This window comes from Bubalus bubalis, chromosome 8 (assembly GCF_019923935.1).
Source record: "Bubalus bubalis isolate 160015118507 breed Murrah chromosome 8, NDDB_SH_1, whole genome shotgun sequence".
NCBI classification, from domain to species: domain Eukaryota; kingdom Metazoa; phylum Chordata; class Mammalia; order Artiodactyla; family Bovidae; genus Bubalus; species Bubalus bubalis.
In genome coordinates, this window is record NC_059164.1 from 44477255 (window position 1) to 44504843 (window position 27589).

The 27589-nt window shown below is 38.5% G+C and overlaps 1 protein-coding gene across 1 annotated transcript in view; it reads right to left on the bottom strand.

The window, feature by feature from the left end:
* RELN (reelin) overlaps positions 1–27589 on the bottom strand; it is a 553128-nt gene that overhangs the window by 290095 nt on the left and 235444 nt on the right. Inside the window, exons 5-6 of the mRNA XM_006053468.4 lie at positions 3504–3536; positions 180–258 (exon numbers count right to left, since the gene is read on the bottom strand). Of these exons, the coding sequence (XP_006053530.3) occupies positions 180–258; positions 3504–3536 (112 nt within the window). The remainder of the gene's footprint in view (positions 1–179; positions 259–3503; positions 3537–27589) is intronic.

Consider the following 27589-nt stretch of genomic DNA (forward strand, 5'->3'; position numbering starts at 1 on the left):
AGGAAATAGACAATAGACATACTCTAGGTGACATTAATCCCAGTTCCTTAGTTGAACAATTCTCATTGATAACGTAGAGCTAAAGAGCAATTTAATTTTATGTAACTACTCCAAGAAAGCTTTTTTTTTTTTTTTTGCCTTTTATACAGACCAAAGTGAGGCATGATCCTTTAACTTACCATATGTTTGGATTCAATTCCTTTTGGTGGTTGGAGTCAAAATCATCTCGTAGGATAATACTGTCACTATGAATTTCAGCTAAAGGAAGACAAAGATTTAGAAAAGGGTTATACTAAACAATAGATTTAGCTATGCAAAAGAGTCAACATGCTACATTTATGATGAATAAACAGTATTTTAACCTAAAATAGAAGTTTAAACAAGCAGCTAATTGCATTTGCCGTGCCCCTAAACTACTAAGTAAAAGATTAACTCTGCTGTTTAGAAGTCTGGAAACCAGAGTCCCCAAAGAGAACCCTACCAAAATGTCACCCAGGTCACAGAGGTGGGAAGACCAAGGTTAGCACTAGCCTACAAGGAGAGGTCACACAAGACTTGCCCCTCACAGCTCAATACATCAAGAATAAAGTCAGTGCCTAACTCACTTTAGAGCACTGAAGGGAACAGAACATTGTGGCTATTTGTTGTCAGCTAACATTGCTGTTATTTACTAACCCATCTCCTCTTCTCTTTCTTACTACCCCTCTTGCCCTGACTTGCTTTTTCTCATTACCTATATTCACTCATTTTTTAAATTTAATGTGTTCCAAATTGTTAACATTTTCCCCTTCAGAGCTGCATAGGAGAAATTATCTACACAAGTAAGTAAAACTTCTAAATAAAGTCATGTTAGAAGTCAGGAGGAATGGCAGAAAACCATCCATAGTCTTAAATATATTATTGTTACACCTGAGATTGTATTAAATACTTCTTTTTAAGCTATAGAAGAACTCAGGTCATACCAAGAGCACAGAATGTTTTCATGAACTGTAGAGTATGTGATATTTCCACTGGATAGAGGATGGACAAGTAAAAACAATTTCATGGCCAGCAACAATGTAAGTAGACTCATTTTTAAGGTTGTATGAGGAATGATAATTATTTCTCCACAAATTGTAAAAAATGAATTTGGTGCTCGAAAATTTTCTCATCTGATTCCCATGGTTTGCTTGGAAAATTTGTTTGAGCTAGTATAAATTCTCTGGGTCTAGAACAGTCTAATGGACTCTGTGAGAGAGAGAGAGGGTGGGAAGATTTGGGAGAATGGCATTGAAACTTGTAAAATATCATGTATGAAACGAGTTGCCAGTCCAGGTTCGAAGCACGATACTGGATGCTTGGGGCTGGTGCACTGGGACGACCCAGAGGGATGGAATGGGGAGGGAGGAGGGAGGAGGGTTCAGGATGGAGAACACATGTATACCTGTGGCGGATTCATTTTGATATTTGGCAAAACTAATACAGTTATGTAAAGTTTAAAAATAAAATAAAATTAAAAAAAAATAAAAATAAAAAAATGAAAATCATATAATCTGATTAATAAAACATAACCCCAAATTTTTATTTTTTCCAAAAGTGATATTTTACCCTTTTGGGGGGTTCACTTGTATATAATTTATTGAACTGACTGAGGGATTAAATATCACCTCCAAATACCAGAAAGTTCACTTGCAAATTCTCTTTGGTAACAATGCCACCTGCAGGCACCCTCACCCTCTTTATACCAGGTATGCCAGTAGGTAAGCACATAACGAAGTCGGGAAAACCAGTGAATCAGCATGTATTGAGAGAAATGGCTGTTCAGACTCAAAGCCTTAGGCTCAACAACAGGGAGAATATGGATTTATACTGGAGAGAACACTGTGATGTCTCCTGTGCTTGGGAGTGATTTAATGATTCCTCTGAGTGATTAGATGCGGTGTCTGAAATGCCTACAGGGTACTGCTCTCTCAAATACCCAATATGGCTGAGATGCGGCTGGGCCACTGTGGGTCACCCGGCTGCCTCAGCTGCCAGAAGGCATGCTTCTAAGTGCTTGCGTTCATCTGCCAAAGAAGAGGAGCCCCAAGCTGTAGCATTACATAAAAGTAGAGCTTCTCAAGGCAGATTTTCCAAAGAGAAAAATAAATTAATTGGGTTTATAGGTTGAAAGAGAAAGCCCAAGAGACAAATACTGACCCATCTGCAAGTCCCACAGTGACAGACAGCTGAAAAGGCTGGAGTCAGCTAGGATGATTTCTTTTCATTCTTATTAAATAGTGTGTGTAGGAAACTGCTTTTAAAATCAGTCTTCACTGTCATATATGAGAAATTTAACTCTTAAAGATCATTTGCTTTCCAGAGATTTTTTACAGAGTCGTGGGTAAGCCTCTATGGTTATTTGTTCATGTATTGCCTTCTTTCCAAATATTATTATTACATATATATATATCCCTGACTATGCTTTAGAAATACAAATTCATCTAATCCTCATAACAACCACAGGAGGTAGGTACTATCATTACTTCCGTTTTATAGGTGAGGAAACAGGCATAGAGAGATTAAGTAACTTGCCCAACATCACCATGCAAGCCAAGTGGCAGAGGTGACATAAATCCAGTTTATTTGGCTCCAGAATCCATACTGTACAATCTTGCCTCAAGAACTGCAGCCCACTAAATACATGTCAGAATGAAAAAATCATGAGAAAAATGAGAGGAAGCAACTTTACATGGTGCTATTAAACAAAGCATCCAGTTATTTAAACAATGTCATTTTAGTTTTTGAAGAAATGGCCAAATTATTTCTCTTTTTACAAGCCAGTGCTAGTTTAAGCCAATACTTTGGCCTGATGCGAATGGCCAACTCATTGGAAAAGACCCTGATGCGAGAAAAGATTAAAAGCAGAAGGAGAAGATGAGACAGAAGATGTTGGAGAAGGCAGAAGGAAGATTGAAGGCAGGAGGAGAAGATGTTGACAGAAGATAAGATGGTTGGATGGCATCACTGATTCAATAGACATGAACTTGGGCAAACTCTGGGAGATGGTGAGGGACAGGGAAGCCTGGTGTGCTGCAGTCCTTGTGGTTGTGAAGAGTCAAACACAACTTAGCAACTGAACAACAACAACACTAATTTAAGCAGATATCTCAGATCGGCTTTCACACTCATAGCTCCTTGCCTATTGCCTCCATGCTCTACTATTTATGATGGGTAGAGGCTTAGGGGAAAATTCAGCATTAGAATCCTATGCCAAAAGATCAGATCCAACTGGATTCTAAGGATAAATGCAACAACTGGTTCAAAAGTCCTTTCATTAGCCCAAACTGGACTTTTGGATCACCTCCTCAGTGAGATCTCAGGTTAAAGTATAATCTGGACCTGAGTCTGATTTCAATGAATGATCAGAGAATCAGAGAGGGCAGAGAGTTTCCTCATCTCTGTATGCTCTGCCCACATGGCAAAGGAGTGAAACAAGTAGATCTAGCACTGAGGTCAGTGACACTGGAGTCTCAAATACTCACCTAGATGTGGGTGCACAGTGGCCTCTGTTGGAGCTGGACCAAGAGAGAAAAAGGGAAAGATGATTTATTAGCAGCAAAAGCAAAATCCATTAATAAACAATCATAAATATGGTTATAAAACTTAAGCCATACGAAACAAATAAAGAGCTAGATAGAACTTTTTTAGAGGACTAAGAAGAAAATGTCAATTAACATCCTAAAATAAGATGACCAACTCACTAGTTAGTTGTTATATTTAAAAGTCATGCATTACTCATAAAGTGAAAAGTAGAACCCCTTACACACAGGATAGTTATTTATCATACAAGTTTAGTCAGGTATTCCTTGAAACTTACAATACGAATGTAATGTGAGCACCCATTACATACCATGGGCCATTCTGGGTGTGCGGTAGTATATGGACAAAAAGCACCCTCCTTGCTCTCAAAGAGCTTACCATCTGGTGGAGATAAGTACAGTATAGTGTAATAAGTGCTATGGGATAGTGTTCAGAGGTCATAGGGTGAGAAGGGCACAAACGAAGGATACTAATTCTAGGCTGCCCAGGAGAAGACAGTGGTCAGGAGAGGCTGCTGAGTTGTGAAAGACTAGCAGGAGGAGACAGGTTGGGGTAGGAGAGGGAAGGGGTGTTTCTTTCTGGAGTGAAAGTGAAATGCCACTGAGAAGTAGGAGAGAATGGCCTTTTGGAACAAGTACAACTATTTCAGCATGACATGAACAAAGTTTTGGAGGAGGGGGTAGTAAAGTGAAGTTGGGAAGACTGGAAGGCCAAGATTATGAAACTGAATGCTAAGGAGTTTGGATTTTACTATGAAAGCATGATGATCTCTTGAACATTTATCAGCAAAGGAGTACCTGTTCAAATATGCATTTTAAGAACAGGCACTCTGGTTAAGAGTTAGGAAACAAGGGATACTGGCCAACTGACACTTTGGTGATTTTTATTTTTTTTTTTTCTCAGTGGACTCCTAAATCTAGGAAGAAATGTTGCCAATTCACTTATCTAAAAATTAGAACCATAACAGATATTTTAACATCTTTTACATTCATTAAAGAAGAAATTTATCTAGGTATTAAAAAAATTAGTTTCTATCACAATTATCAGTGCTTCAGTTATGTTAGATGAAAAATCCACAGTTAAGTTTGTAGTTTGTAATTCAAACTAGAGGTGTTAGTCTTATTGCAATTATCAGTTAGAAATATTTTCTAGTCAGTACAATAGTTAGATAAATGTGACAAAACATCCGCAGAGACATCAATTAAATTACCTATCAATTTTAAATGACTCTGATTACTAAGACCTAGATGCAATAAAGAGAATATTATGTATTAGTCTATTTTAATCTAAGGAGTCTATCCAAATTGATATCTTTCTTTCCAAAATTATTTTGGCACATGGCATTTTTCACTGAACCACCTCCAAAATAATCATCATGGAAGGGCCATTTAGAAACCATCCTCTGAATCAGAATCTCTGGGAATGGAAACTTGGAATTTGTATTTTTAAAACCTCCTCAGCTGATTCTAACAGAAAGCCAGCATCAAAAATAACTGTCTTGATCACATGATACAATTCTTACTTTTATAGCATGCAAAACTGTTATCTATAGTAAGTATATATCTTTTATCCCAATAAGAAATAAGTTCCTCAAAGACGTAAAATATGCCCACTGAAGACACCAGCCTAAAGCTGGTAATAGATTCTCAATAAATACTTAATTGAATCAAATGCTATTTTCCTTCTTAGTTGTAATGTATTTTACGATATTTTGGAAAATAATAACTAAAGATCCAAACCTTTGAAAAATGCCAAAATAAACTCATAATGTTGTTAAAGTTCTTTAGGATAAGCAGTTTGGATAGTTTAAACACCCAATTAATGTCCAGTTGGATTTAACTCAACAAACTTATGTTTTCAATCACTAGTTAGGAAGACTCAGTGTGCTTTTTACAAAATATACCCACTGTCTGAGATAACTAAACATTATTTCCTCAAAAAGAGGAACATAGTACACATTAAACTTGGTGAAATGAAAAGTAGACATTTCCTTGAAAAATAGTCACATGTGTATAGTATAATACACATATATATTTGGTCCAAAATCTAGTACAGTAATGGACCTGGGAAGCTTATTTTAATCATCTCACAGTAAGCAACTATATCAATCTAGTTTTATGCAGTGTAAAAGAATTTTGTAAGCTTGTAGAAAGTCCACCATCCTTTCTGAATTATGTAAGTTTGTAGAAAGTTCACCAGCTTTTCTAAATTTATCAGAATAAATAGACCACAGAAGAATTAAAGTACCCTGAAGAAGTATAATATAGTTCAACAACATATACTACACTCCCACTTGGATACTAGTACTTGCTTTGCCTCATACTACTGATTTGGATGAATTACTAAGATCCTGAATTATATTAATTTTCCAAAAAGGTCTTAACTCTTTCCTTTATTAAGTATAAAATGTATGCTTCAGAAAGATCCTAGCTTGTCAACCTTCCAATGCATGTAGTGGCATATCTCCAAGTATACAGTTCCTGCTCCTTTCCACTGAACTGACTCATCCTTCTAGATTGACTGAATGTTTTATCTCAATGTTCTGTTGGTCTGTTTCTAATTCTCTGCCTCTCCAAGGACTCTAGACTGCCCCCACCCATCATCAACTTTGGTCTAATTTCACAATTCCTTTGAATCTGAAATTGCATGACTGATAGTAGCTACCACATAAAGTTGCCAAATGGCTTAAACTGGGAAGTTTTGTTTCTAAGAATGAGAAATAACAAAAATGTTCCTAAAGAAATAGGCTCTGGATTTGGAGAAAATAGGATAGGACACATGTTTAACAGAAGTATAAGACATCTTAATTCTTCCAAGTGCCTCTGAATCGTGCTAAGAAGACTAGGTCAGATGATGACCACAGGCAGACACAGGGGAGGATGCACTGAAAGTGAGGGCGCTGCTAGTTGTCAGAGGAGATTGAAGGGAGAGGAAGACAACAACAACTTGGAGTTGTTCTGTACTTAGAAAGGTGACTGAGGGGGAGAATTTCATAATATGGTCCTTGATTTAGCTTCATTAGTGGGTTTCCCAGGTGGCACTAGTGGTAAAGAACCTGCTTGCCAGTGCAGGAGACCTAAGATATGCAGGTTCGATTTACAGGTTGGGAAGATCCCCTGGGCGTTGCAACCCACTCCAGTATTCTTGCCTGTAGAATCCCATGGACAGAGGAGCTTGGTGGTCTACAGTCCAAAGGGTCACAAAGATCTGGGCATGGTTGAAGCGACTTAGCACACACACACATAGCTTCACTGGTGAGACTACATATATAATGGTTGGACAGAGGTTTACACTGTGAGGGACTCACCAAACAGAGCTGTTGACAAATCTGGATATTTCTAGATTCACAAAAACAATTAGTTGTACACCCTACACTACAGAACAAATTCACTTCTGAGAATACGAGGAGTTCATTTTGGTTTAGAAAGCCTTGATTACTTATGAAATCATTTGTCTTCCCATAAATGTTGGGGCAATTCAGATTAATAGGAAGTTTCCACCAAGATCTTGTAAACTCTTAAAAACCATGCAATAGTCAGAGGCCAAACTTTCAATAATGTTTTAGAATTAAAGTACAGTTATCATGGGATATCATATCCTGCAGTTGGATTTCACAGATCACTCCAAGGAGTTCCATGAGTACTGGCAATGCATAAACAAACCAACTCATAATTCTGGATATCTATTAATTTTTACTAATCCTAGGCAAGATGACAACATCACTATCTTGGTTAATAGAACATGTAACATAAAGAATAAATAGATTCATGTTTCAATGAACTCTAGATCTTGTTCAAGATATTAGAACATCTCTGTAATCTTTACCCACAAAGTTAATGTCACTGAGGCACAAAAATTGAAAAACTATGTTCTTTGTAAAGCTTGACAATTTAAAGTAACTTAACTAAATTGGAAATTGAGCTAAAGTTGTATCTTGGTAACTTAAGGAGTATGCCAAACGTCACCAAAATGAGTCAACTCTGTCAAAACCACAGATTAAAAGTGAAATGTTAAACAGGTAAGTTAAAATGAAGATTCTACTTGGCTTTAAAAAATAAAGTGAAACAAGTCAACATAATGTAAGAATCATGATAGAGACTTACCAAAGCCTTCATGTTTTTTAAAAGCATGTTTTCAGCAAAGGATTAGGATTGAAAGCATGCCAAACTCTGACTTGTTTTTAGTTGAGAAATCCAAAAACTTTTAAAACTTAAAAGCATAATATAGTCTTTTCATACTAGATAGGTAATAAATGTTCGTAGGAATCCAAGTCACTCATAAATGTGCACTAATGATTTATTTTTCCAGATTCCTTTCAGTGTTAGTGATAGTGCTACTGAAAAGTTACTCATCCTCCAAATTCTGTAGCTGGGCCCATACAGATTGTTTTGGTAAAATATAAAGCTTTATATAAAAAATGAAATGCTTTAGTGTTATTCTAGGTCTTTCCTTAGCCAAATGTTTTCCAAAATGCTACTTTTAAATGACCTGAATATTAGGTATGCAATTTCACTGAAATTTCATGGGCTATATAAAAAAGATGAGAATGGATTTTTTAATTGATAAGCTAATATAGCTGAAAATAAAATAAACCTGAATCATTGTTTTTAGAATGTACTTAAAAATTTATTAAAAAAAATATATTCCTTATAGAGTTTCCCTTTTAACTCAGCAGTGCTATTCTTGAAATGGTTTACTAATCTCCATGAATTACAAGAAAAAGACTAGAATTGATTTGAATGAATACAGGAACTCATATTGGTGCAAATTTGATAAAGATTATTATGCAAGGAATAGTGAAGGATTATTATGTGAAACAACTGTAAAGAGATCCAACTTACAACAAATCAATTCACATCATGAAGACTGAGGAGATCTAACATGAAAAAGGTAAATTCAGTAGCAAAATTTTCAAAGAAAAATATGCTTTCTTATTTCTTTAAACAAGGTTATTATTCACCCATTTTAAAACACAAGTACAAAGAGCATGTACTGACACTTTGTTGAGTAAATGAACAACAGCACTCAGCCCACATATGTTAACCTACCAGTGTGCTGGTGCTGGGTCCAGAGTTGCAAGAGTTGAAGTTACTAAGGAATATGTTCACATTTTTGGAGGGTGAGATTTTTTTTTTAATAGTTCGTTATTTTTCACTCAGTGTGAGGTAATCTGACCTCCACTATAATATGAAAATAACCAGTTATCAGTCTCTTCCCAAAATTTTAAATACAGCTAATGTTAAATATCCACAGCTGGGTATTGTTTTTTGTGGATATTTAACATTAGCTGTGTGGATGTGACTGGTGATAGAAGCAAGGTCCGATGCTGTAAAGAGCAATATTGCATAGGAACATGGAATGTCAGGTCCATGAATCAAGGCAAATTGGAAGTGGTCAAACAAGAGATGGCAAGAATGAATGTCAACATTCTAGGAATCAGCGAAATGAAATGGACTGGAATGGGTGAATTTAACTCAGATGACCATTATATCTACTACTGCGGGCAGGAATCCCTCAGAAGAAATGGAGTGGCCATCATGGTCAACAAAAGAGTCTGAAATGCAGTACTTGGATGCAATCTCAAAAACGACAGAATGATCTCTGTTCATTTCCAAGGCAAACCATTCAATATCACAGTAATCCAAGTCTATGCCCCAACCAGTAACGCTAACGAGCTGAAGTTGAACGGTTCTATGAAGACCTACAAGACCTTTTAGAACTAACACCCAAAAAAGATGTCCTTTTCATTATAGGGGATTGGAATGCAAAAGTAGGAAGTCAAGAAACACCTGGAGTAACAGGCAAATTTGGCCTTGGAATACGGAATGAAACAGGGCAAAGACTAATAGACTTTTGCCAAGAAAATGCACTGGTCATAACAAACACCCTCTTCCAACAACACAAGAGAAGACTCTATACATGGACATCACCAGATGGTCAACACCGAAATCAGATTGATTATATTCTTTGCAGCCAAAGATGGAGAAGCTCTATACAGTCAGCAAAAACAAGACTAGGAGCTGACTGTGGCTCAGACCATGAACTCCTTATTGCCAAATTCAGACTTAAATTGAAGAAAGTAGGGAAAACCACTAGACCATTCAGGTATGACCTAAGTCAAATCCCTTATGATTATACAGTGGAAGTGAGAATAGATTTAAGAGCCTAGATCTGATAGATAGAGTGCCTGATGAACTATGGAATGAGATTCGTGACATTGTACAGGAGACAGGGATCAAGACCATTCCCATAGAAAAGAAATGCAAAAAAGCAAATGGCTGTCTGGGGAGGCCTTACAAATAAGCTGTGAAAAAAAGAGAAGCGAAAAGCAAAGGAGAAAAGGAAAGATACAAACATCTGAATGCAGAGTTCCAAAGAAGAGCAAGAAAAGATAAGAAAGCCTTCTTCAGCGATCAATGCAAAGAAATAGAGGAAAACAACAGAATGGGAAAGACTAGGGATCTCTTCAAGAAAATCAGAGATACCAAAGGAACATTTCATGCAAAGATGAGCTCGATAAAGGACAGAAATGGTATGGACCTAACAGAAGCAGAAGATATTAAGAAGAGGTGGCAAGAATACACAGAAGAACTGTACAAAAAAGATCTTCATGACCCAGATAATCATGATGGTGTGATCACTGACCTAGAGCCAGACATGCTGGAATGTAAAGTCAAGTGGGCCTTAGAAAGAATCACTACGAGCAAAGCTAGTGGAGGTGATGGAATTCCAGTTGAGCTATTCCAAATCCTGAAAGATGATGCTGTGAAAGTGCTGCACTCAATATGCCAGCAAATTTGGAAAACTCAGCAGTGGCCACAGGACTGGAAAAGGTCCGTTTTCATTCCAATCCAAAGAAAGGCAATGCCAAAGAATGCTCAAACTACCACACAATTGCACTCATCTCACACACTAGTAAAGTAATGCTCAAAATTCTCCAAGCCAGGCTTCAGCACTATGTGAACCGTGACCTTCCTGATGTTCAAGCTGGTTTTAGAAAAGGCAGAGGAACCAGAGATCAAATTGCCAACATCCGCTGGATCATAGAAAAAGCAAGAGAGTTCCAGAAAAACATCTATTTCTGCTTTATTGACTATGCCAAAGCCTTTGACTGTGCGGATCACAATAAACTGTGGAAAATTCTGAAAGAGATGGGAATGCCAGACCACCTGATCTGCCTCTTGAGAAATTTGTATGCAGGTCAGGAAGCAACAGTTAGAACTGGAAATGGAACAACAGACTGGTTCCAAGTAGGAAAAGGAGTTCGTCAAGGCTGTATATCGTCACCCTGTTTATTTAACTTATATGCAGAGTACATCATGAGAAATGCTGGACTGGAAGAAACACAAACTGGAATCAAGACTGCCGGTAGAAATATCAATAACCTCAGATATGCAGATGACACCACCCTTATGGCAGAAAATGAAGAGGAACTCAAAAGCCTCTTGATGAAAGTGAAAGTGGAGAGTGAAAAAGTTGGCTTAAAGCTCAACATTCAGAAAACGAAGATCATGGCATCCAGTTCTACCACTTCATGAGAAACAGATGGGGAAACAGTGGAAACAGTGTCAGACTTTATTTTTGGGGCTCCAAAATCACTGCAGATGGTGACTGCAGCCATGAAATTAAAAGATACTTACTCCTTGGAAGGAAAGTTATGACCAACCTAGATAGCATATTCAAAAGCAGAGACATTACTTTGCCAACAAAGGTTCGTCTAGTCAAGGCTATGGTTTTTCCTGTGGTCATGTATGGATGTGAGAGTTGGACTGTGAAGAAGGCTGAGCACCGAAGAATTGATGCTTTTGAACTGTGGTGTTGGAGAAGACTCTTGAGAGTCCCTTGAACTGCAAGGAGATCCAAACAGTCCATTCTGAAGGAGATCAGCCCTGGGATTTCTTTGGAAGGAATGATGCTAAAGCTGAAACTGCAGTACTTTGGCCACCTCATGCAAAGAGTTGACTCATTGGCAAAGACTCTGATGCTGGGAGGGATTGGGGGCAGGAGGAGAAGGGGACGACAGAGGATGAGATGGCTGGATGCCATCACTGACTCGATGGACGTGAGTCTAAGTGAACTCTGGGATTTGGTGATGGACAGGGAGGCCTGGCGTGCTGCGATTCATGGAGTCGCAAAGAGTCAGACAAGACTGAGCGACTGATCTCATCTGAATGTTAAATATCTATTATTGGTACTAGATAGTTACTCTGTGAAAATTCCCTCTCAAATTATAAATGTATTTTCTCTATTATCTCCAATTACTTAGAGAATGTCAGATTATAATTAATAATTTGTCCCTATGACACTAGCAACAGAGGACTTGCTGAACTCTGTAGGTTCAAATGGAAGATTGGGATATTTCTGTAAACTTAAACAGGAAGCAAAAAAAGATATTCACGACCCAGATAATCACGATGGTGTGATCACTGACCTAGAGCCAGACATGCTGGAATGTGAAGTCAAGTGGGCCTTAGGAAGCATTACTACGAACAAAGCTAGAGGAGGTGATGGAATTCCAGTTGAGCTATTTCAAATCCTAAAAGATGATGCTGTGAAAGTGCTGCACTCAATATGCCAGCAAATTTGGAAAACTCAGCAGTGGCCACAGGACTGGAAAAGGTCCGTTTTCATTCCAATCCCAAAGAAAGGCAATACCAAAGAATGCTCAAACTACCGCACAATTGCACTTATCTCACACGCTAGTAAAGTAATGCTCAAAATTCTCCAAGCCAGGCTTCAGCAATATGTGAACCGTGAACTTCCAGATGTTCAAGCTGGTTTTAGAAAAGGCAGAGGAACCAGAGATCAAATTGCCAACATCTGCTGGATCATCGAAAAAGCAAGAAAGTTCCAGAAAAACATCTATTTCTGCTTTATTTGACTATGCCAAAGCCTTTGACTGTGCGGATCACAATAAACTGTGGAAAATTCTGAAAAAGATGGGAATACCAGACCACCTGACCTGCCTCTTGAGAAACCTGTATGCAGGTCAGGAAGCAACAGTCAGAAGTGGACATGGAACAACAGACTGGTTCCAAATAGAGAAAGGAGTATGTCAAGGCTGTATATTGTCACCCTGCTTATTTAACTTCTATGCAGAGTACATCATGAGAATGCTGGGCTGGATGAAGCCCAAGCTGAAATCAAGATTGCCAGGAGAAATACCAATAACCTCAGATGCAGATGACACCATCCTTACGGCAGAAAGTGAAGAACTGGAGAGCCTCTTTATGAAAGGGAAAGTGGAGAGTGAAAAAGTTGGCTTCAAGCTCAACATTCAGAAAACTAAGAACATGGCATCTGTTCCCATCACTTCATGACAAATAGATGGAAAAACAGTGGAAACAGTGGCTGACTTTATTTTTCTGGGCTCCAAAATCACTGCAGATGGTGGCTGCAGCCATGAAATTAAGATATTTACTCCTTGGAAAAAAGTTATGACCAACCTAGACAGCATAATAGAAAGCAGAGACATTACTTTTTCAACCAAGGTCCGTCTAGTCAAGGTTATGATTGTTCCAGCAGTCATGTATGGACGTGAGAGTTGGATTATAAAGAAAGCTGAGCACTGAAGAATTGATGCTTTTGAACTGTGGTGCTGGAGAAGACTCTTGAGAGTCCCGAGATCCAACCAGTCCATCCTAAAGGAGATCAGTCCTGAATATTCATTGGAAAGACTGATGTTGAGGCTGAAACTCCAATACTTTGGCCACCTGATGCGAAGAACTGACTCATTGGAAAAGACCCTGATGTTGGGAAAAATTGAAGGTGGGAGGGGAAGTGGATGACAGAGGATGAGACGGTTGGATGGCATCACCGACTCAACGGACATGAGTTTGAGTATACTCCGGGAGTTGGTGATGGACAGGGAGGCCTGACGTGCTGCAGCCCATGGGGTCGCAAAGAGTCGGACACGACTGAGCAACTGAACTGAACTGAACTGAAACAGGAAGCCACTGATGTCATTTGGATCTTGGAGCTCACAGCCATGCTTCTCTTAATTGCATTCTAACAGCTTAAATCTTTTGTTGTTTTTAGTAAATATCATAGACATGGATTATAAATATGGATAATTATATAGTTTCTCCATATTAAAGGAAAATCTATCATCAATTCAATTTGTCCAAGAGACAAATTATATGCTGAAAGAAAAGCTTCATTTCTTAAAAAGATTTCTGTGTTTATGCTCTTTCAAAAGTTGAGGCCACTAGCATCTCATGAGATCACAGTGGCCTAGAATAAACACATTAGAAAGAATGGGGTTGCATTTAATTCCTCCAAAAGCTGTTCTTTTCACAAGTGTTTTTCTTTCAAATGAATTATTTTGAGAAGGAAACTTTTGAGTAACCATGTGACTCCAAAGTTTTTCAGTCAACATGTTCAATACATTATTTACTGCAAAGGATGGCAATTTCAATATGCTGGGAAGAAAAAGAAAGGGTTGTCTAAAAACGAATTGAGGGAGTGGTTAATGAACTTTGTGTTAATATCATTGATTATTTTTTTAAAATCTTTGAATTAGGGCAAGCACTATATAGATGCTAGGAATTTTTTACAAATACGGGTATTTGATTATGGGAACTATAGCTCCTGAATCATTTTAGAATTCAAAGGCCCTAGGTAGTTTTGCCTCAGGTATCTCTTCACCTAATTTGAAATTCAAATGTATGAAACTTCCAAAGCTAAATATGACAAATTAGACACAGTCTGTGAAGTTACCATTTAATGAGCTATGAACCTAGACTTTCATCTCCCCAGGAATAATTTCTTTATTACTTTTTTGTATTTTATTGCAATAAAGCACCATTTGACCTTCAAGTATGATAATTAAGCTTCCAAAAATGTTATAAATTTAGAGTGAAAATAGTTCTCTGTGTATTCAGGAATATACTTATGATCAGTATAAAAGATTACTTAATATTTAAAGATAGTTAAATTATACACAGAATCAGCAATATTAGAAAGCATTTTTCTCTTCCCTTCCTCTCCTATTTCCCATCTCAATTTGATTTGTGTCTTATAACAATTTATCATCACTCATATTCTAAAATACATGAAAGAGGAGCAAAACTAAAAAATATTTTTGTAACCTACAACTGGGGAACAGAGAACTCTTTCAGTAAGACTTCTTCTAGGAGCTGTCAGTAATGGGATCTTATACACTAAAACCTGTGACTCATTGTCTTGCTTTACCTTCTCTGGGGGTAGATACTCATGTACTTTCTCATATACTTGGCTTATGATATGAAAAAAAGTTTTAAGTGAAAAATCAGAATGTAGAACAATGTAACATCTGAATCGCTGGTCAACTGCTATTTTTTAAAAATACTACTACTATGTACTAATTTTTAAAAAATCTTATATCTTGTACACCCATGGCTGATTCATGTTGATGTATGGCAAAAACCACTACAATATTGTAAAGTAATTAGCCTCCAATTAAAATAAATAAATAAATTTTTAAAAATCTTAGATTTTTGAGAACTTTAAGAGATGAAGTTCATAGACGGGGCAGAGGACAGGAAGTGCAACTATAAAGTGACCTTTAGCCTGGTCATATATGACCTTTAAATAATGTTCAGAGTGGGCAGAAAAATCATTAAAATCACCATCATCCAATAATAATAATAATAACAACAACAATACTAATATCACTAATAAGAAGAACAGGAACAAGAAGAAACCTTCTTGCTACTGTTAGTAGAAATTTGTTAGAGGTCTCTTGATATCTATTCTTCCCTTCTGTATTTCCACTGGACTGCAGTCCCCAGTTAAAGGTATATTTGATAGTGTCCCCTGCAGCTTCTGTGACAAAGAAATTAAATTCTGCTTGCCAGAAGGTGAACAGAAGTGATGTGGGCCACTTTCAGAGCCGCGTCATGCCCTTCAAAGGAGTGGGCATGCTTCTTGACCCTCTACCCATTATGCTGTGAGGACGTGGTCCCCAGATATGGAAGCTATGTGCTGTACACAGAGAGCCACTCCACCAGCCCTGGACCACCTACCTCCAGATTGCTTCATTACTGAGAAATAAATACACTTCTAGCCATTTATGCCACCTGCAGTTTAAGCATATGCCAAAGAAGCTTAGTCTATATTCTTTTTTTTTAATTTATTTATTTTAATTGGAGGTTAATTACTTTACAATATTATATTGGTTTAGCCATACATCAACATGAATCTGCCACGGGTATACATGTGTTTCTCCATCCTGAACCCCCCTCACACCTCCCTCCCCGTACCATCCCTCTGGGTCATCCCAGTGCACCAGCCCCAAGCATCCAGTATCCTGCATTGAAGCTGGACTGGTGGTTCATTTCTTATATGATATTATACATTCCTTTTTATTTTTATTTATTTTTTTAAATTTAATTTTATTTTTAAACTTTTCAAAATTGTATTAGTTTTGCCAAATATCAAAATGAATCTGCCACAAGTATACATGTGTTCCCCATCCTGAACCCTCCTCCCTCCTCCCTCCGCATACCATCCCTCTGCGTCATCCCAGTGCACTAGCCCCAAGCATCCAGTATCGTGCATTGAACCTGGACTGGCAACTCATTTCATACATGATATTTTACATGTTTCAATGCCATTCTCCCAAATCTTCCCACCCTCTCCCTCTCCCACAGAGTCCATAAGACTGTTCTATACATCAGTGTCTCTTTTGCTGTCTCGCCTACAGGGTTATCGTTACCATCTTTCTAAATTCCATATATATGCGTTAGTATACTGTATTGGTGTTTTTCTTTCTGGCTTACTTCACTCTGTATAATAGGCTCCAGTTTCATCCACCTCATTAGAACTGATTCAAATGTATTCTTTTTAATGGCTGAGTAATAAATACTCCATTGTGTATATGTACCACAGCTTTCTTTTTTTTTGTTGGATCATATGGTAGTTCTATTTTTAGTTTTTTTGAGGAATCTCCATATTGTTTTCCATAGGCACTGTGTCAATTACATGCAATGTGAAAACTTTTAACTTTTAAGAGGGCATGGATATAATAGAGGACCTGAATAATTGTGGGTATTATAAAATTATTTGCTATATTTATACATATGTAATTTTTATCTATAGATCTTTTTTTAAAATTTTATTTTATTTTTAAACTTTAAAATATTGTATTAGTTTCGCCAAATATCGAAATGAATCCGCCACAAGTATACATGTGTTCCCCATCCTGTACCCTCCTCCCTCCTCCCTCCCCATACCATCCCTCTGGGTCGTACCAGTGCACCAGCCCCAAGCATCCAGTATTGTGCATTGAACCTGGACTGGCGACTCATTTCATACATGATATTATACATGTTTCAATGCCATTCTCCCAAATCTTCCCACCCTCTGCCTCTTCCATAGAGTCCATAAGACTGTTCTATACATCAGTGTCTCTTTTGCTGTCTCGTACACAGGGTTATTGTTACTATCTTTCTAAATTCCATATATATGCATTAGTATACTGTATTGGTGTTTTTCTTTCTGGCTTACTTCACTCAGTATAATAGGCTCCAGTTTCATCCACCTCATTAGAACTGATTCAAATGTATTCTTTTTAATGGCTGAGTAATACTCCATTGTGTATATGTACCATAGCTTTCTTATCCATTCATCTGCTGATGGGCATCTAGCTTACTTCCATGTCCTGGCTATTATAAACAGTGCTGCGATGAACATTGGGGTACACGTGTCTCTTTCCCTTCTGGTTTCCTCAGTGTGTATGCCCAGCAGTGGGATTGCTGGATCATAAGAAAGTTCTGTTTCCAGTTTTTTAAGAAACTAAAGACCTATATATAGAAAACTATAAAACACTGGTGAAAGAAATCAAAGAGGACACTAATAGATGGAGAAATATACCATGTTCATGGATTGGAAGAATCAATATAGTGAAAATGAGTATACTACCCAAAGCAATTTATAGATTCAATGCAATCCCTATCAAGCTACCAACAGTATTCTTCACAGAGCTAGAACAAATAATTTCACAATTTGTATGGAAATACAAAAAACCTTGAATAGCCAAGGCGATCTTGAGAAAGAATGCAACTGGAGGAATCAACCTACCTGACTTCAGGCTCTACTACAAAGCCAGTATGGTACTGGCACAAAGACAGAAATATAGATCAATGGAACAAAATAGAAAGCCCAGAGATAAATCCACGCACATATGGACACCTTGTCTTTGACAAAGGAGGCAAGAATATACAATAGATTAAAGACAATCTCTTTAACAAGTGGTGCTGGGAAAACTGGTCAACCACTTGTAAAAGAATGAAACGAGAACACTTTCTAACACCATACACAAAAATAAACTCAAAATGGATTAAATATCTCAACGTAAGACCAGAAACTATAAAACTCCTAGAGGAGAACACAGGCAAAACACTCTCCGACATACATCACAGAAGGATCCTCTATGACCCACCTCCCAGAATATTGGAAATGGCAAAACTAATACAATTATGTACAGTTTAAAAATAAAATAAAATTAAAAAAAATAAACAAATGGGACCTAATTAAACTCAAAAGCCTCTGCACAACAAAGGAAACTATTAGCAAGGTGAAAAGGCAGCCTTCAGAATGGGAGAAAATAATAGCAAATGAAGCAACTGACAAACATCTCAAAAATATACAAGCAACTCCTACAGCTCAACTCCAGAAAAATAAATGACCCAATCAAAAAATGGGCCAAAGAACTAAATAGACATTTCTCCAAAGAAGACATACAGATGGCAGATGGCTAACAAACACATGAAAAGATGCTCAACATCACTCATTATCAGAGAAATGCAAATCAAAATCACTGTGAGGTACCATTTCACGCCAGTCAGAATGGCTGCGTACCACAGCTTTCTTATCCATTCATCTGCTGATGGACATCTAGGTTGCTTCCATGTCCTGGCTATTATAAACAGTGCTGCGATGAACACTGGGGTACACGTGTCTCTTTCCATTCTGGTTTCCTCGGTGTGTATGCCCAGCAGTGGGATTGCTGGGTCATAAGGCAGTTCTATTTCCAGTTTTTTAAGGAATCTCCACACTGTTCTCCATAGTAGCTGTACTAGTTTGCATTCCCAACAGTGTAAGAGGGTTCCCTTTTCTCCACACCCTCTCCAGCATTTATTGCTTGTAGACTTTTGGATAGCAGCCATTCTGACTGGCGTGAAATGGTTCTAATTAAAAGAGTTATTTCTTGTGGGCTGGGGAATGTGTCCCTTTTGGAAAGGGTATCCTCAAAGGTCTGTCTAGTCAAAGCTGTGGTTTTCCCAATAGTCATGTATGAATGTGAGAGTTGGACCATAAAGAAAGCTGAGCGCTGAAGAATTGGTGCTTTTAAACTGTGGTGTTGGAGAAGACTCTTGTACAATTTATCCTTAGCTACATAAAGGAAAGTGAGAAGAGTCCCTTGCACTCTTTTGCAATGCAAAAGAAAAGTACAAGAGTCCCTTGCACTGCAAGGAGTTCAAAGCAGTCCATCCTAAAGGAAATCAATCCTGAATTTTCATTGGAAGGACTGACGCTGAAGCTGAAAATCCAGTACTTTGGCCACCTGATGTCAAGAACTGACTCCTTGGAAAAGACCCGATGCTGGGAAAGATTGAAGGCAGGAGGAGAAGAGCACGACAGAGGATAAGATGGTTGGATGGCATTACCAACTCGATGGACATGAGTTTGAGCAAGTTCAGGGGGTTGTTGATAGACCAAAAAGCCTGGTGTGCTGCAGTCCATGGGTCACAAAGAGTCAGACACGACTGAGAGACTGAACTGAACTGATCCTCTCTGTATCTCAGACATAATTCTAAAGGCCAGAATAGAAATTAGAGTTGACAAGACTGTGAGCTCCTGTGAGCAATTTGTATATCTCTGCACCCCCATGCCTACCAACATCTGGCACACAGTTGCTCCAAAAATGTTAGATGATTGGTTATGGATAACATCAGTAAGATATTATTGCTCAAACCATTGCTGTTAGAAACTTCTAATGTTCTCCTCTGTTCCCTCTCCTCTTAGTTACTTGTACATATGTCAGCGTCTTCATTTTACCTTTTCACTTTCCTTTATGTAGCTAAGGATAAATTGTACAATTCACCTTTTATAAAATAAGGCAGCTAACCTTTGTTAGCAATCAAACAAGACCTAACATGTAGAAAGGTAATATCAAATCAGGATAGGAAAAATATATCCAGGGGAGATAAATATGCAAGATGCATACTCTGATGTCTTAAGTTTGGTTCTGAAACTAAAATGTTACATAAGTTGAAGAGTTTATACAAAAAAAGCACACACATTGCTCAGAAGAGGGGTACCTATTTCACATATAGAGACTTAAAAGAAGTTTCTCTTGTGGTTTCTTAGAAAGGGTACACTGAGCAATGCAATGAACATCATTTAAAATAATATTCATCCAACTGTGAATTAAGTAGGGCTATTCCTAACAAAGTCCAAAATGCAATGCAAAAGAAATGCACAATGTTTAAGTATGATTGTAAAAACCATTCATGGGATATAGGAGATGAATGTTGGCTGGCAATTAAAGAAATAAAAGTAATTAGACAATCTGGGAAAGGTACACCTCTTCTACATGGCTCATTCATTCCTTCAACTCATCTCTGAGTACCTACTAAGTGCCAGACACTGTGTCAGATTCTGGGAATGTAAAAATGACCCAATTTATGCTTAACCAAGGGTTTCAAAGTGCAGGAGGAAATACATGTAGAAATTAACACATGACAATGCAATAAGGTAAACTAACCTTAATTCATAAGTATAAGATGGATTAGGGATAAAAATACAAATGATGGAGGAGGAGAGATTTAAACTGGATCTTTAAGGATGAGTGCAACTTTATAAGTAATATGAGAAGTGGATTCTGGGGAAAGAAACTGGCTTAGACAGGATGGCATGTTTGGTTAAGGCTGAAGTAGAGAGTTTGCTATTAGGTGAGGGTGGGGAGGATGAAGAGAGCCTATATGCAGAGATAAGTTGGAAAGAGAGACAGGGTCAGATCATGGAGGGCCTTGAAAGCAGGTTCAACACAGCAAATGGAGGCAGTTACAGGAATTGATGTTGGGAGGAAAAAATTAGGTTTTTATTGAAGAATACTTTCATAGATGTATGGAAGGCTTGAACCAAAGATATAGCTATAGGTACACAAAGAAAAGAGCTGGTTTAAGAGATATTAAAAAGATAAAATAAATTGGTCTTAGACACATTAAGTGTACACATGGATGAAAGAATGAGCAAAGAATTATTACTTAGGTCTCTGTTTAGTGCCTGGGTTGAATATGTCACTGACAAGAACTGCAATAAAGCCGACCAATCTGGAGGAAATGTCAAATTCATTTTAGTATATACTGAATTCAAGGTATCTATGGAATCCAAATGTCAGTGTCTAGTAAGAATAACAATGTGTGCATGTATGCTAAGTCACTTCAGTCGTGTCCAACTGTTTGGGACACTATCAATTGGAGTCTACCAGGCTCCTCTGTCCATGGGATTCTCCAGGCAAGAATCTGGAGTGAGTCGCCATGCCCTCCTCCAAGGGATCTTCCCACCAAGGGATCAAACCCATGTCTCTTAAGCCTCCTGCACTGGCAGGCCGGAGAAGGCAATGGCACCCCACTCTAGTACTCTTGCCTGGAAAGTCCCATGGATGGAGGAGCCTGGTGGGCTGCAGTCCATGGGGTCACTAGGAGTCGGACGTGACTGAGCGACTTCACTTTCACTTTTCACTTTCATGCATTGGAGAAGGAACTGGCAGCCCGCTCCAGTGTTCTTGCTTTCAGAATCCCAGGGATGGGGGAGCCTGGTGGGCTGCTGTCTATGGGGTCGCACAGAGTCAGACACGACTGAAGCGACTTAGCAGCAGTAGCAGCAGCAGCACTGGCAGGCGGGTTCTTTACTGCTAACACCACCTGGGAAGCTCAACAATAATAATCAGTCAGTTCAGTCACTCAGTCGTGTCCGACTCTTTGCGATCCCATGAACTGCAACACTCCAGGCCTCCCTGTCCATCACCAACTCCCGGAAGTCACCCAAACCCATGTCCATTGAGTTGGTGATGTCATCCAACCATTTCATCCTCTGTTATCCCCTTCTCCTCCTGCCCTCAATCTTTCCCAGCCTCAGGGTCTTTTCAAATGAGTCAGCTCTTCCCATCAGGTGGCCCAAGTATTGGAGTTTCAGTCTTAGCATCAGTCCTTCCAATGAACACCCAGGACTGATCTCCTTTAGGATGGACTGGTTGGATCTCCTTGCAGTCCAAGGGACTCTCAAGAGTCTTTTCCAACACCACAGTTCAAAAGCATCAATTCTCTGACGCTCAGCTTTCTTTATAGTCCAACTCTCACATCCATACATGACCACTGGAAAAACCATAGCCTTGACTAGACGAACCTTTGCTGACAAAGTAATGTCTCTGCTTTTTAATATGCTATCTAGGCTGGTCATAACTTTCCTTCCAAGGAGTAAGAGTCTTTGAATTTCATGGCTACAATCACCATCTGCAGTGATTTTGGAGCCCGGAAAAATAAAGTCAGTCACTGTTTCCACGGTTTCCCTATTTGCCATGAAGTGACGGGACCGGATGCCATGATCTTAGTTTTCTGAATGGTGAACAATAACAATAGCTAACATTTATAGAGTATTTACTTGCTAGCCAGTGTGCTATGCACATCTTTACTGCATTTAATTCTCACAACTTCACTATGTTTCTTCTGGACATAGAATATTGTGCCAGGATCTTGGGAACAGTATGGGATGACCGAAAATGTAGGTACTATTATTTTCTCTATTTTACAGTTAGGGACTCAAGGCTTTGAAAGATTACACAGATAGAAAGTACCAAATTAGAAATTGGAACCAAGGGGGTACATAGCACCAAACTCTGTTCTCTCAACCACTTTGTGTTACAGACTCTCTGAGTAAGCACCAAGCAAATGCACAAAGCTCAGGAGATGAAAATCACAGGTGTGAGTGAGATTACCAGGGACAATATAAAAAATGTCTAAAAGAAGTCACTAGACAGACCACTCCCAATTCCAGAATATATCCATGGGAAGTTTGAGAACTCATTAAGGAAACTGAGAAGGAGCAAGGAAGTCAGGTAGGGTGAAGATCAGAGTCCTCTGGATTGGTTAGCACCTACTGGGTTATTGACCTAGAGGATGACTGTTACCATAGAGAGTTGGCAGGAGAAGTCAGGTGGCACAGTTAGTAGGAAAGCCTGAGAACACACACTACTCTTTCAAGAAGATAGAGTGTGAGAAAGTAAGATGGTCAGAGAAGTACTCGCATTTAGACAGAGAATTCCTGCTCAAAGCAGCAGTGGCTTTGGCCTGTTTAAACACTGAGGAGGAGGGGATGGTGAAGAGGAAAAGGCTGACAATATGGGAAAGAGAAGGCAAAACTGTTGACTCAGGTCTCATGAGGAGAAAGGGGTAATGCCATTCCACTGAGCTTATGTTTTTTCTGTAAATGTGTTTTGGTCTTTTTCTTCTATATTTGGACTACTAATATCTATATTATAAGCTATTTATGAACAGGATGTGAAACTCCCTTATATTGCCACTCAATTCCCATGCATCTGGTATGATATTCCACATATGCCCATAGGGGACCCAGTATAATATGCATGAATTAATATTAATGAATTCCAATGCTTACAAATAAGATTATGAAAATCTGTATTGATGGTTACATTAAACAACTAAATCTTCAAATGTAAAAATAAGGTTGGATTAATAGGTTACATGAAATAATATTTCACAAGCACTAAAATAAAATTGTAATTTATCTGTGTTTACAACAGCTTTGCTCTCTCCCAAGTGATTGTATAGATCCAATCCTAGGTTTTTTCCTTCAAAATATGGGGGACTCTAGCAGATTATATAGCAGCTTGAGTAGAAAGTGTATTTCTGTAGGCATCCAAAAGAACTCAATGTCAAATTCTTCTCAGGTATAAATCTTGATATTTTGACTTTGGACTAGATAAAGCTGTCAAAGAGGGAATGTATATAGCCCTGAGAACTGAAAAGAAGGTTGTTTAAATCTATGTTCAATCATCTTAGCATAAACAGCATCAGTCCAAAACACCATTCTTCAGGAAATTAAAAAAGGAGTCAGACCCACCTAGAGCCAGTGGCAGGAATTTTACTGTGGCCCCAATGAGTTCTCTCTTCATCATTCCCTTAATCTTGTCTGTTGTCAGGATCACTTAGGGACACATTTTGCCAGCCACTGCCCCAGGAGGACATCAGTTCTTTCCCCTATTGGGTAGTTTGTAAGATTTGAAGAAAGACTGGGGGATCCTGTATGATTTTACCAAAGCATCCTAATTCAGTTCTCTTTGTTTGTAATTACAAAATGCAGAATCTCAGGAATAGCAGTTGGAACTGCTAAACTGAAATGTAAACTACAAAATAGCCATGGGGAAAACAAATGTCTTTAGCTAGCAGAAGTTTTATCACTGGGCACATTCAAGTAAAATACATCATTCATTACTTTTCACTTACCAATCTAAATGGATATGGTGAAACTCAATTCTGATTATTAGTCAATTTTTACTTGTTTTGTCTGAATTAATAAAAAAATTGCATTTCAAGATACTGGACAGGCATTTAGTAATACAAGTTACTGAGCACTCAAAAATAGCCAATGGAAAATTTCAGTAGATCTGACCTACAATTCATCTAATATTTGGGTATAAAAGGTATTCTTTTTTCTTCGGCTTTACTGAGATGTAATTGATAAATAAAAATTGTATATATTAAGAAACACAACTTGATGCTTTGATGTATATACATATTCATCTTAAAATAATTACCACAATCAAACTAAGGAACATATCCATCACCTCACATTGAGAGGTTAAAAGAATCACCTCATTCACTTTATAGACTTACTTATTGAACTTTTTAATCTTCTCCACTTAACAGTTTAAATAAACTTTAGCCAATTCTTACTAAAAAGGATTAAAGAATTCCTGAGTTCAGGTCTGAATGAAATAAATACACTTCCCACCACCATGATTCAATGGCCCTCAGAGAATGTAGGCACACTTTCTACCCCTGACTGTTCTGAGGGTGATGAACAGCAGAAAAACTGCTGTGCCTGGCAGAAGGTAGCCAAGGTTTACTGCTCCAACTGTAAGCCTGACCCCGTTCCTCCTGACATAAAACATTTGCCTTTGGTTATATACACTTCCATCAACCCAACAACAGAGAATTCCAGCATGGTTTATAAATGGCATGCACCCTTTGGGGGCACTACAAGGCACAATTACTGGAGGCCGTTAAGTCTGCCATCTGGCCTTGCTAAATAATCGATGTGTATGTTTGAAGAGTCTTTGCCAAGAAGCACACAGGCCAATGAATATATATATACATGCTGTAATCTCCCTGCCCCCACCTCCACCATGATCTGTGTTCACGGCTGGATCAGCAGTGACCATGCTGATATATCAGCTTCACACTTGCTACTTTTGTGTCACAAGGGCTCAAAAGTGTGTGTTCTCTTCTAGGTGTTCAGGGAACAGCAGTGATCTTGTTTTTTGAAGTAGTGGCTCCCATGGGTTTTTAATGCTGGATTTTTAAAATTTAAGAATCTCTTTGGTAAAACAGAACCAACCTTGAAGCCAGCCAGAGATCTGGATTCTAATCCTGCCACTTACGGGCTTCTCATGTGGCTCCAGTGGTAAAGAACCAGCCCACCAATGCAGGAGCCACAAGAGACTCAGTTTCAACCCCTGGGTCAGAAAGATCCCCTGGAGGAGGGCATGGCAACCCACTCCAGTATTCTTGCCTGGAGAATACCATGGACAGAGGAATCTGGTAGGCTACAATACATAGGGTCACAGAGTCGGACACAACTGAAGCCACATAACAAGGCACACAACACAACACGTGCCACTTATAAGTGGGGTACCGTTTGTCAAGTTAACTTCCCTGGCGTCATTGCTAATCTACACATAAGCAAACTAGAGATCTGGAACAAGAGTGTAAATTCAAATATTATTCCTCAATCCCAGTCTGTATATAAGACATCATTAACATTTTCAGCAGATTCTTTTTGCATGATTCTGAGGGATATGGATTAGGTCTGTAGCAGCTCTTTCTAGACTGTTTGATAGTAATTTCTGCAAAATATTGGTTTCTTCTATTTCCTTTCAGGTTTTCAGTCAATTCTGAAATTGCCTAAATGTTTTGCTTTGATCACCTCTAACAGTAGTTCACAGTGAAAATAAATAGTGACAGACTTTAGACAAGAAAATAAACAGTGACAGATTTTATTTTCTGGGCTCCAGAATCACTGCAGATGGTGACAGCAGCCATGAAATTAAAAGATGCTTGCTCCTTGGAAGAAAAGCTATGACCAAACTAGAAAGCATATTAAAAAGCAGAGACATTACTTTGCCAACAAAGGTCCGTGAGGTCAAAGCTATGGTTTTGCCAGTAGTCATGTATGGATGTGAGCTGGATAATAAAGAAAGCTGAGCACTGAGATAATACAAACGTATGCTGGAATCTTTGCTGTATGATTTTTCATTGTCAACTGTTAGTTGCCCAACTGTGACTCAAGCAACTTTATATACTGAAAAGATTTGTTCATGAAAGTGACTGAATTTGCAGTAATGCAGACAAATACTATTATATAGCTATTTCTGAGTTGATTTTGCTATGGAATCCATTTTTTTTTCCATTTTGAAATACTCAAAAAATTCAACTCTCAGCCATATAATTATATTTTGGTCAATATCTGACCTCGCAAAGTTTTACATACTTCATGATGACAAATAAAAGTTTTACTCTTTCCAGAGTAAAACAAGATAAATCTTTGCATATGTTTTTAAGTTACTAAGAAAGACAGCTTATTGTGATCCACACAGTCAAAGGCTTTGGCATAGTCAATAAAGCAGAAACAGATGTTTTTCTGGAACTCTCTTGCTTTTTCGATGATCCAGCGGATGTTGGCAATTTGATCTCTGGTTCCTCTGCCTTTCCTAAAACCAGCTTGAACATCTGGAATTTCATAGTTCACGTATTGCTGAAGCCTGGCTTGGAGAATTTTGAGCATTCATTTACTAGTGTGTGAGATGAGTGCAATTGTGCGGTAGTTTGAGCATTCTTTGGCATTGCCTTTCTTTGGGATTGGAATGAAAACTAACCTTTTCCAGTCCTGTGGCCACTGCTGAGATGGGGAAACAGTGGAAACAGCATCAGACTTTATTTTTCTGGGCTCCAAAATCACTGCAGATGGTGACTGCAGCCATGAAATTAAAAGATGCTTACTCCTTTGAAGGAAAGTTATGACCAATCTAGATAGCATATGGAAAGGCAGAGACATTACTTTGTCAACAAAGGTTTGTCTAGTCAAGGCTATGGTTTTTCCAGTGGTCATGTATGGATGTGAGAGTTGGATTGTGAAGAAAACTGAGCGATGAAGAATTGATGCTTTTGAACTGCGGTGTTGGAGAAGACTCTTGAGAGTCCCTTGAACTGCAAGGAGATCCAACCAGTCCATTCTGAAGGAGATCAGCCCTGGGTGTTCTTTGGAGGGAATGTTGCTAAAGCTGAAACTCCAGTACTTTGGCCACCTCATGCGAAGAGTTGACTCATTGGAAAAGACTGTGCTGCTGGGAAGGATTGGGGGCAGGAGGGATGACAGAGGATGAGATGGCTGGATGGCATCACTGACTCGATGGATGTGAGTGAGTGAACTCTGGGAGCTGGTGATACGGATAGGGAGGCCTGGGCTGCTGCGATTCATGGGGTCGCAAAGAGTCAGACACGACTGAGTGACTGAACTGAACTGAACTGAACTAAAGACAGACAACTGGGTGGATGTCTTTAAAATGCAATTTTACTCAGATTTAAAGTCAAGTCATGAATTTAACTTGATGAAGCAAGTGAAAAGTAAATATCTATGAAAGAAAAAGCTGGCTTAAAACTCAACATTCAGAAAACTAAGATCATGGCACCTGGTCCCAACACTTCATGGCAAATAGATGAAGAAAGAGCGGAAATAGTGACAG